At 43.2% G+C, this 12,330-nt stretch overlaps 1 protein-coding gene across 1 annotated transcript in view; it reads left to right on the top strand.

Moving 5' to 3' along the window:
* Positions 1-12,330, top strand: part of PHEX (phosphate regulating endopeptidase homolog X-linked) — an 82,231-nt gene that overhangs the window by 30,545 nt on the left and 39,356 nt on the right. Inside the window, exons 8-11 of the mRNA XM_038757279.1 lie at positions 963-1,046; positions 2,467-2,612; positions 9,874-9,967; positions 11,461-11,589. Coding sequence (XP_038613207.1) covers positions 963-1,046; positions 2,467-2,612; positions 9,874-9,967; positions 11,461-11,589 — 453 coding nt within the window. The remainder of the gene's footprint in view (positions 1-962; positions 1,047-2,466; positions 2,613-9,873; positions 9,968-11,460; positions 11,590-12,330) is intronic.

Below are 12,330 nucleotides of genomic sequence, written 5' to 3'. Positions count from 1 at the left end.
AGTCGGGGCCTTGCTCTGACCCTTGTCTGCTGTGTGACCCCGAGCAAGTCACTTAACTTTTCTGGACCTAAACTATCTCATCTGTAAAATGGAGATTAGGACTGTGAGCCCCAATGTGGGACAGGGGCTGTGTCCAACCTGATTAGCTTGAATCTACCCCTGCACTTAGTACAGTACCTGGCACATAGGAAGCGCTTAACAAATATCATTAAAAGAAAAAAAGAAGTCACACAGCAGACAATGGCAAGCGGAATTAGAACCCAGGTCCTCCTACTCCCGGACCTATACCGTTTCCATTAGGCCACACTTCTTGGCCTAGTAGTAAATGTTTAACAAATACCACTATCATCGTTATAATAATTACTATTATTATGATATCATATTATATCCTGTCATGTCATATATCATTTATCACATCACATTATGTATTATTTAGTATAGATTTTATTCAATGATGATAATATGGTGACGTAGAGGGAAAAGAGGAAGTTAAGCTAAGAGTTCTGGGAGTCTCCAATGTTGGAATCTTGTACCTATTTTTACCAATGGACTTCCTCACACAAAGTGGGAAAAGGGGCGGACTTGTACCTTGTGATGAGTTGAGGCAGTTCTCGGGAGAAATAATGAGGAAAGTCCGCTTCAATTAAATCTTATAGGAAAGGGGTTTAACCTCAGGCTTTAGCCTGACCAGCCAAGGACTGGCTCCATCCTGGAGCGCCTCAATTAGCGTCCAAATGGCGTTCGAAGCCGTCCCCTCAGGAACCCCATCACATCTGCCCACCATCATGGAATTTCCTGTTCCCAGAATGGGGAAATTCCTCTATCCATTCCTAACCACCCCATGTAGGGCAGACTTTGCTAAGTTGGATCCTTTGACTGTGGCGATCCTGAATTCCCACAGTGTCTATAGGGAAAGGGAAATGATTGGATTGGAAAATCATTTGACTCCCTCTTCCCACCAGATCATGATTCCACATGAAAATCGAACGAGCGAGGCCATGTACAACAAAATGAACATCTCTGACCTCAGTGCCATGATACCACAGGTGGGTGAAAATGACAAGAATTCCATCGAGTGCCGTTGAATCATTCCTTTTGAACAAGAAACGTTTCATGTGTGTTAAAGTACTGTTCGAAAAAAAGACTTTTAGCCTCAATGGGGTTTTTTATCCGTGTTATATGAAAGCTCTCTGTGTGCTGACCAATGTAGCAATGTTTGCAAGAGTATGACGGAGTTGTGCTTAAGAAGTTTACAGTTTGTCTGGGCAGGAAGACGCTAAAATAATTTGCAGGTAGGTGGAAGAAGGGAGTTAATAATTAAGTAAAAGGATATATAAGATGGGTACATAAGTATCCCTTATTAATGTCAAAGATTGTTTCCTATATGCTTGCAATGTGTTGCTCTACATAGGGAGCAGTATGACTTAGCAGAAAGAGCCCATACCTGAGAGTCAGAAGACCTGGGTTCTAATCTCAGCTCTGCTCCTCGTCTGTTGCATGACCTTGGGCAAATCACTTAACTTTCCTGTGCCTCAGTAACCCATCTGTAAAATGGGGATTGAGACTGTGAGTCGCACATGGGACATGGACTGTGTCCAACCTGATTAGCTTGTATCTTCCCCAGTGGCTAGTACAGTACGTGGCACACAGTAACCTCCTTAATACCATTAAAAAAAATGTTTGGGGCACTACCACAGTTCTATAGGGAGAAGAGAAAATACCACTTAAGCTCCTTGGGGGTTATTTCTTAATGATTTAATGGCTGAATCTATCAGCACGGTACTAAGCACTCAGGAGAGTAGAGAATAACAGAATTGGTAGATATGTTCCCTGTCCACAAGGAGTTTGCAGTCTAGAGGGGGAGACGGATGGCAATAAAAATGAATAAATTATGGATACGTACATAATGGCTCTGTGGGTGAGGGAGGGGTGACTAAAAGTTCAAATCCAAGCTCCAGGGTGATGCAGGAAGGATTGGGAGTTGAGGAAATAGCGTCTTAATTATCCAACTGGATCCTTTCAAATATTATTATTATATTATATTTTATAATTATTAATAATAGCAATATGTTATATGATTATACATTATAGTGATGATATATTATATAATTATATATTAATAATAATAGTGGTATTTGTTAAGCGCTTACTATGTGCCAAGCACAGTTCTAAGCCCTGGGATAGAGACAAGCTAATCAGGTTGGACACAGTCCCCGTCCCACTTGGGGCTCACAATCTTCACCCCCATTTTGCAGATGAGGTCACTGAGGCCCAAGATCACACAGCAGACAAAGGGTGGAGCCAGGATTAGAACTCAGATCCTTCTGACCAACAGGCCCGGTCCCTATCTACTAGACCATACCGCTTCCTCCAATAGCTAAAATTCGGTGAATTTGTTGAGTACCATTTAGTCATCGTCCTCCAGCTTCGATGTCGGCTAATCTCGGTTCTTTCCTGACCCTTTAGTTCGACTGGCTTGGCTACATCAAGAAGGTGATAGACGTCAAACTCTACCCTCACCTGAGGGACATCGGCCCATCAGAAAACGTCGTGGTCCGAGTGCCGCAGTATTTTAAGGATCTCTTCCGGATCCTAGGGGCGGAGAGGAAAAAGTAAGGGCGCCTCTGAGAATTTCGCTTCCTTTTTAAAATTTCAGCTGTGTTCATTGAACAGTTAAGTGCCCACTCACCGTGATAAATTCTGATCAGAATGGACAAAGTTTCCAACCCATCTGGGGTTCATCAGATTCACCTTTCAGATTCAGAGAGGCGACGTGGCCTAGTGGCCAGAGCCTGGGATTCAGAAGGACCTGGGTTCTAATCCCGGCTCTGCCACGTACCTGCTGTGTGACCTGGGGTGAGTCACTTCACTTCTCTGGGCCCCGGTTACCCCATCTGGGAAACGGGGATTAAGATTGTGAGCCCCACGAGGGACAGGGTTTGTGTCCAGCCCGATTTGTTTGTAACCGCCCCACCTCTTAGTACAGTGCCTGGCACATAGTAAGCGCTTAACAAATACCGCAGTTATTATTATTATATAAATATCTATATATTTATCCGTTTTTAATATTTTAGCAAAAAGCTCAGTTTTCTTGAGCCACGCACCAGTTGAGTTGCTGTAACGCTCGATTATTATAAAAATCTTGCTGTGATGAAAACCAGAACACCAATTTGAAACCACTTTACTCTTTTCTCTGGGTAAATTTTCTCGAGAAAATGATTTCCCTTTGCTTCCTGGTGTTTAAGAGAAGTTTGTTCCCATGATATCCATTCATTCATGGTTCATTACTGTCCAAGTTTCTGCTTACTCTCTTAACTGTCTCTTCTGTCTTCTTTTTAGCCAGCTGTGTTTCGTAAGGGTCAGTTAGGTAAGATGAGACTTAAGATCCCTTTGGCAATAAAATGATTCAAATCTCAGAATTGAGTAATATCAAGACCTGGCAGTGTTTCCTAGCCAGTTGCAGGATTAGAAATCACAACTCCTCTAAGACACCTTCCTCAATTAAGCGCGTATTTCCCCCACTTCTTCTCCGTCCTGGATCACCTATGATTAAGACATTAAGCCCTATGCGGGACAGGGACTGTGTCCTCACCTCGGATCTACCCCAGTGCTTAGTACAGTGTCTGGCACATAGTAAGTGCTTAAAAATATCACAGTTATCATTATTATTAGTAGTAGTATTTGTTATTTCACTTTGAGCACTTGATATTCACTCTGGCCTCAGCCCTGCAGCACTTATGGACATATCTTTAATTTATTTATATTAATGTCTGTCTTCCCTTCAAGACTGAAAGCTCCTTTTTATTTTATATATATATATATATATATATACATATATACATATACATATATATAAAGGGTATTTAAATGCTGATTGTGTCCCAGGCCCTGTATTAAGCACTGGGGTAGATAAAAGCTGACCAGTTTGGACACAATCCATGTCCCACGTGGGGCTCACAGTCTTAAACCCCATTTTACAGATTAGGTAACTGAGGCACAGAGAAGTTAAGGGACTTGCCACTTGTGGGAAGGGAACGTGTCTACCAACTCAGTTGTATCGTACTCTCTCGTGCGCTCAGTATAGTTCTCTGCATAATAAGCTCTCAGTAAATGCCATTGATCTATTCATCAAAGTCCGTCCCCGCCTCCAGACTGTAAGCTCGTTGTGGGCAGGGAACATATCTGCCAAGTCCGTTGTATTATACCCTTCCAAGCGCTTAATACAGTGTTTCGCACACATTAAGTGCTCAATGAATATCTTCGACTGTTGTGGCCTTTTATACCTTCAGAATCCTAGGTATTAGTGATCCTCTATTATCTAGGAAATTAACAATGAGGCACCTGTATAAATATTCCTCTTCTTAGGCTGTAATCTCATCAACAACATGGATCTTATCAACTGCTCTTGAATTCTCCTTAGCGCTACAAAGTGTCAGTCAGTCAATCGTATTTATTAAGCATTTATTGTGTGCAGAGCACTGTACTAAGTGCTTGAGAGGGTACACAATAACAATAAACAGACACATTGCCTCCCCCTACAAGCTTACAGATAGCATGCATCTAGAGGATGCTGTACAAACACTGTTGATTAATATTGCCCTGTAGATTAATATTGCCTGTAAGTTCCTTGTGGGCAAGGAATGGGTCTACCAACTCTGTATTGTACTCTCCTAAGGACTTAGCACAATGCTGTGCACCCAGGGAGCGCTCAGTAAATACCATCGAAGATGATGATATTGCTGTATTGCAGAATTGGACAACCACAGAGTCAGAGCCGATTGCCAGGCAAATAGACTGTTGACTCTTTTTAAAATGGTACTTATTAAGCGCTTACTATGCGCTAGGCACTGTACTAAGCACTGGGGTAGATACAAGCTGATGGGGTTGGACGCAGTCCATGTCCCTCATGGGGCTCCCACTCTTAACCCCCATTTTACAGATGAGGTAACTTGGGCTCAGAGAAGACAAGTGACTTGCCCCAAGTCACGCAGCAGATAGGTGATAGATAGAGAAGCAGATAGAGAAGCAGCGTGGCTCAGTGGAAAAGAGCGTGGGCTTTGGAGTCAGAGGTCATGGGTTCAAATCCCGGCTCCGCCGATTGTCAGCTGTGTGACTTTGGGCAAGTCACTTAACTTCTCTGTGCCTCAGTTACCTCATCTGTAATAATGGGGATGAAGACTGTGAGCCCCCCGTGGGACAACCTGATCACCTTGTAACCTCCTCAGCGCTTAGAACAGTGCTTTGCACATAGTAAGCGCTTAATAAACGCCATCATTATTATTATTATTATAGGTGGGGGAGCCGGGATTAGAACCCAGGTCCTTCTGACTCTCAGGCCCATACTCTATCCACTAGGCTACGTAGCTTACTTAGCGCTAATTGTATCATCAAGTTAGAAATTGGATTTTCTGATTGCTGGCATATGCTCTCGAGAGCAGTTGAGACTGCCAGGAATTCTGGAAAAAAATAATCTGCCACCCAAGAGACTGCTAAAAATGATGATCATTGTCAGTCCTTTGACTAAAGAAGCTGTTATCTGGATCCACTTGAACCAACCCGGACACCCACGGGAATTTCTAAATTAATCCGGAATGTCTATCAATGTGCCCAGCCTATAAATACCAACCACGAATAGGACAAAAACATTGCTATTTCTAGGCCGCGGTTTCCAAAAGGACTCCCGTAATGTGCCACTCGTTTAGAGGCCATTTCCCATAGGAAGCCAGAGAGCAGTCCTGCTGCTAAACACTCTAGGGGATTGTTTCCTTTCATTCATTCATTCAGTTGTATTTTTCAAGTGCTTACTGTGGGCAGAGCACTTTACTAAGCACCTGGGAGAGTCTGATAGTACAGTAAACGGACACATTCCCTGCCCACAACAAGCTTACAGTCTAGAGGGGGAGATAGACAGTGACCTCCAGGAGTACTTCCCAGACTGAGCCCCTTCCTTCCTCTCCCCTTCGTCCCCCTCTCCATCCCCCCCATCTTACCTCCTTCCCTTCCCCACAGCACCTGTATATATGGATATATGTTTGTACATATTTATTACTCTACTTATTTATTTATTTTGCTTGTACATATCTATTCTATTTATTTTATTTTGTTAGTATGTTTGGCTTTGTTCTCCGTCTCCCCCTTTTAGACTGTGAGCCCACTGTTGGGTAGGGACTGTCTCTATATGTTGCCAACTTGTACTTCCCAAGCGCTTAGTACAGTGCTCTGCACACAGTAAGCGCTCAATAAATACGATTGATTGATTGATTGATTGACATTTGACCAGTTGGGCAAACAGTGCTTATATGGCAAGAGTGAAGATGGGTTTGTTGTACTCTGACACTCTCCCCCGTCTTCAAAGCCTTATTGAAGGAACATCTCCTCCAAGAGGGCTTTCCTTCTTTTCCTCTTCTCCCACTCCTTTCTGTGCCATCCTGACTTGCTCCCTTTATTCATCCCCCCTCCCAGCCCCACAGCACTTATGTCCATATCTGTCATTTATTGATTTATATTAATGCCTGTATCCCCATCTAGGCTGTAATTCATTTCTCTATATTAATGTCTGTCTCTTATGTCCATATCTGTAATTCATTTCTTTTTATTAATGCCTGTCCCCCTCTAGGCTGTAATCTCTCAGTGGGCAGGGAATGTGTCTGTTATGTTGTGACAGCATACTCTCCCAAGCACTTAGTACAGTGCTCTGCACACAGTAAGCACTCATTAAATACGATCTACTTACCGGCTGACAGCGTAAATTCCTACTGCACCTTCCTAGAGTACCCCCTGTAAAAAAGAAATAGAGTTCTGGGGACTTTCTCCTCCCACAAAGAGGAAGTAGCATTGACACTAATGGAATATGTAGCAATAGATTAGGAAAACCACAATTCTTATTTTCTCATCGCAGACGATTCTACTTTGATTTCTGTTACCAAATCCCCCTGTTGCGGCCTAGTAGGGGATAAGATTTAGACGGATGTTGTAATTTTGGCATGTGTGCCAAGTGTTTCGAAAACTCTAAAGAAAACCACTGCACTGCTGGGCCGGCCAGTTTAGAGGTGAAAAATAAGATAAATAAGATAAATAAGTTGGACACATTTGCACAGCTGTGCTTTGAGCGATTGTAGATTCCCCCGGAGACAGAAAGGACGTGGAATTCTGAGGACTGAGGCTCAGACTCCCAGATTTGATTTCATAATGTTCTTTTTGGCTTCTCTACTGGATGCTGACCTGGATCGAACCTTCGACGACTCGTCCACGTCCTTTGATTTTTTTTTTCCATTTCCTCAAGTTCATTCATTCATTCAGTCGTATTTATTGAGAGCTTACTGGGTGCAGAGCACTGTACTAAGCGCTTGGGAAAGGACAGCAGAACAATAAACAGACACATTCCGTGCCCGCAAAGAGTTTACAGGCTAGAGGATGAATTGCTCCTCATCCCAAACAACATTATCAGAGGGAAAATGTCTCTAGACAGTCAGGTCTTAAAATCTTGTCTGGCAAGCATGTATTGATTGGCCCCTTTTTTATTAGTCTCTCTTTGAAAGAAATGCTTTGAATCGGGAGAAGTTGTAATTAATAATATCTGTATAGAGGAGCTGCATTGCCTAGAGTATAGAGCCAGGGCTTGGGAGTCAAAAGGATCAGTGTTCTCATTCCACTTCTGCCGCTTGTCTGCTGTGTGGCCTAGGGCAAGTTGCTTAACTTCTCTGTGCCTCATCTGTAAAATGGCGGTTAGGTTTGTAGCCTCAGAAGGAACATGGACTTTGTTTAACCTGATAAACTTGTACCTACTCTAGTGTTTAGTACACTGCTTGGTATGTAGTAACTACTTAACAAATACCGAATAGATACCAAATGCCTTAAGCGACATGTGTATATTTAATGGTATGTTAGTGCTTTCTATATTCCAAGCACTGTATTAAGCACTGGGGTAGATACAAGATAAATAAGGTGGACACGGTCCCTGTCCCACATGGGGCTCGCAGTCCAAGTAGAATGGGAAACAGGAATTTAGTGCCCTTTTTACAGAAGAGGGAACTGACAGAAGTGAAGTGACTTGCACATGGTCACACAGCTGGCCAGTGGCAAAGCCGGGATCAGAACCCGGGTCTTCTGACTCACAGTCCCGAGTTCTTTTTTCCAAGGTCACACTGCTTCACTAGCATCCAAGACTTCTGGACATTAGCTAGCCAATGAATATTGAAAGCATGGGAATTTTCAGAAGGCTTGGACTCAAGGGGCAATTTGCAAAATGAACCGACCGTAGTGTTTACGAGTGGCCATTTCTGGCATGTTTCAGTCGGCCATCACTCAGGGTATTAGCACTTGGGAAATCAGCCTGCCGAAAAGAAGCTTTCTGAAAGGATTAGATGCCGTTTTCCAGAGGCACGGAGCTGGATCTGAAATTGTATGATTGGAGATTTAGGCAGTAGATGAAGTTGCTATGGAGAGAATATATATAATGGTATTGTCCAGCGCTTACTAAGTTCCAGGCACTGTTCTAAGCTCTGGGGTAGATATAAGCTACTTGGGTTGGACACAGTCCCTGCCCCACGTAGAGGTCACTGTCTTAATCCCCATTTTGCAGTTGAGGCAACTGAGGAACAGAGAAAGTATTCGACTTGCTGAAGGTCACACAGCAGATGAGTGGAGGAGCTGGGATTAGAACCCAGGTCCTCTGTCTCCCAGGCCTGTGCTCTTTCCACCAGAACACTACTTTTCTCTACTAGGACATGCTACTCTCTGCACTTAATCTCTTTTACTCAATCTCTCTAGGCTTCAGTTCCTTTATCCGTAAATGAGGTTATAAGGTCTCTGCTGTTCCTCCTTCTTCAAGCCCTGGCCTGGAGAAGAACCAAACTGGGTAGGCGCCTAGTACCAAATTGGCTTTGTAATTCCTAACTTAATTTTTTTTAATAGTATCTGTTAAGCATTTACTATATTCCAGCACTGAACTAAACGCTGGGGCAGGTGCAAGCTAATGAAGTTGAACACGGTCTTTGTCCCACGTGGGGCTCACAGTCTTAATCGCCATTTTACAGATGAGGTAACTCAAGCCCAGAGATGTTAAATGACCTGCCCAAGGTCACACACCAAGTAAGTGGAGAAATGGTGTGGCTTAGTGGACAGAGCACATGCCTGGGAGTCAGAGGGAACTGGGTTCTAATCCCTCTCCTCCTCCTGACTGCCGTGTGGCCTAGGGCAATTCACTTAATATCTTGGTGCCTCAGTTGCCTCTTCTGTAAAGTGGGAATTAAGACTGTGAGCCTCATCTGGGACTTATGAATTGGGTGTGTGAACTATTAGAAACTTTTACTTTATACATCTAAATGAGTAATAGAAGTATCATTCCCCTCAGCGTCATTTTCTTCGTCATTCAATTCTGACGCAGCTGTGGCAGTGGTAATTACTAGGGCCTGCGGAGTGTGGTGTACTGTACTAAGTGCTTGGGAGATATAACAGAATATACATTATCTGCCTATTTGGGTCTAATGGGGTAGAGGGAGGGAGGGAGGAGGGAGACAAGGTGGCCGGGGGGTGAAGACAGAGACATATTCACCAGTCGTGACTCCAAAGAAAGAAAATTGAATGTTGGATCCAAAGTAGAGAGATACCCAAATGCTGAAATCGGGTGTAAATAAATACATAAATACATTCAAGGGACAGCTTGATAAGATTGAAAATGTCGTTCGATCCAACCAGTCAAAAGTATTTTTTGAGTGCTTACCATATGCTTACCAAACTAAACGTTTGGGTGAGTACAATAGTTAGTAGCCTTGATTCCTGCCCTGAGATAACATTCCAACATTTCTTTTCCAAGCAACTTGTCATATAATCTATAAGATGAAAATGCAATGAATATGTATTTCTGTCTGACAGGACTATTGCCAATTATTTGGTGTGGAGGATGGTTTACTCAAGAATTTTGAACCTCAGCAGACGTTTCCAATACAGGTGGCTCGAGTTTTCGAGGGTAAGCTTGCCCTGTTTCATTTATTTCAGTCAATCAATCAATCGTATTTATTGAGCGCTTACTGTGTGCAGATTATTTCAATCAATCAATCAATCAATCAGTCGATCGTATTTATTGAGCGCTTACTGTGTGCAGAGCACTGTACTAAGTGCTTGGGAAGTACAAGTTGGCAACATATAGAGACGGTCCCTACCCAACAGTGGGCTCACAGTCTAAAAGGGGGAGACAGAGAACAAAACCAAACATACTAACAAAATAAAATAAATAGAATAGATACAAACAAGTAAAATGAATAAATAAATAGCGTAATAAATATGTACAAACATATATACATATATACAGGGAAGGGAAGGAGGTAAGATGAGGGGGACAAGGGGGAGAGGAAGGATTTCTTAGATATTTCAGTGCTTCCTATGTGTCAAGCACTGTTCTAAGAGCTGGGGAAGATTCAAATGAATCGGGCTGGACCCGATCCCTGTTCCACATGGGGATCGCAGTCTATGTTTGGAGGGAGACCAGGTAATTGAATCCTCATTTTACAGTCGAGGAAACTGAGGCACAGAAAAATGAAGGCATTGACCGGCCCAAGGTCACAAAGCAGATGAGTGGAAGAGCCAGGATTAGGACCCAGGCTCTTTGACTCCCATGCTCTTTTCCCTAGGTCACGCTGCTTTCCATCTTTTTTTAATGCTATTTGTTAAGCACTTTGTGTCAGGCACTTTACTAAGCACTGGGGTAGATAAAAGCTAATCAGGTTGGGCACAATCTATGTCCCACATAGGGTCATAGTCTTCATTCTCATTTTACCCATGAGGCCACTGAGGCACCTAGCAGTTAAGTGACTTGTCCAAGGTCTCACAGCAGACACGTGGTGGAGCTGGGATTAGAACCCAGATCCTCTAACCCCCAGGCTTGCGTATCCTACTCTTGGGAGCGACGTATCTTTGATGTTCTGCATGGAAGCAGCATGGCCTAGTGGAAAGAGCACGGGCCCAGAAGTCAGAGGACGTGGGTTCTAATCCCTCTCTGCCACTTGTCTGCTGGGTGACCTTTGGCAAGTCGCTTAACTGCTCTGATTCTGTTTCCTCAACTGTGAAATGGGGGTGAAATACCCGGTCTCTTTCCTACTTATCTAGAAATTTTTCATTTATAAATTATTCATTTGTATTAATGTTTGTCTCCCCCTCTAGACTGTAAACTTGTTGTGGGCAGAGAATGTATCTACCAGCTCTCCCAAGTGCTTAGTACAGTGTTCTGCACCCATTAAACACTCCATGAAGACAATCGATTGATTTGTTGATAGACTGTGAGTCCCTTGCAGTTCAGTCCTACCTTGTATCTACTCCAGCGCTTAAAACAGAGCTTTGACACATAGCGAGTGCTCATCAATAACAATTTTTTATTAAAAGACAACGCAAGGAAACCCAGGATGGTCTCACTGATGTGCAGTTTTGGAAGTGAGGTGTGTAATTGTGATATATTCTGTCTATCAGGTGATCCAGGGAACTACAACTTTGCTACCTCAGTGGGATAAATGTGTGAACTTCATTGAGAGTGCCCTCCCTTACGTCGCTGGAAAAATGTTTGTGGATGTGCATTTTCAAGAAGACAAGAAACAAATGGTACGTTCCACGGCCCTGTTAACAGTAATGATCGTGATGATAATAATCAGGATGGTGGTAATTGTTAGCCCCTGCCTGTTTACCTCAATCTGTACCAAACGCTAGAGAAGATACGAGATAATCGGTTAAGATAAGGTAATGTCCCCCATTAGGCTCGCAGTCTAAGTAGGAGAAAGAAGCATTGAATCCCCATTTTACAGTTGAGGCCCAGAGAAGTTAAGGTACTTGCCCCAGGTCACACAGCAGACCAGGGGTGGATCTGGGAATAGAACCCAGTTCCTCAGATTCCCAGACCTGATCTCTTTTCTTTAGGCCAAGCTGCTTTCCTCTTCCATCAATAGGGGATCAATTCTTTACACTCAGTAGAGTGTTGAATGAATACGATTGATTTTTTTTATGGTATTTATTAAGCGCTTACTATGTGCCAGGCACTGTACTCAGCACTTGGATAGATACAAGCTAATCAGGTTAGACACAGTTCATGTTCCACGTGGGGCTCACAGTATTAATCTCCATTTTACAGATGAGGTAACCGAGACCTAGAGAAGGGAAGTGACTTACCCAAGGTCACACAGCAAACAAGTGGCGGTGCCGGGATTAGAAACGACATCCTTTTAACTCCCGGGCCCGGGCTCTCTCGTTGGGTCATGCTGCTTCTCAAATGAAAGGTTAAAAAGCAAAAATATTTTAGGCAGGAAGGAAATTCTGAATAACACCAGGGGAATTAGGGTGACATATTTT

This window comes from Tachyglossus aculeatus, chromosome 15, assembly GCF_015852505.1.
Source record: "Tachyglossus aculeatus isolate mTacAcu1 chromosome 15, mTacAcu1.pri, whole genome shotgun sequence".
NCBI lineage: Eukaryota > Metazoa > Chordata > Mammalia > Monotremata > Tachyglossidae > Tachyglossus > Tachyglossus aculeatus.
Note: the sequence above shows the minus strand (reverse complement) of the source record. Positions and strands in the feature narration are given on the sequence as shown.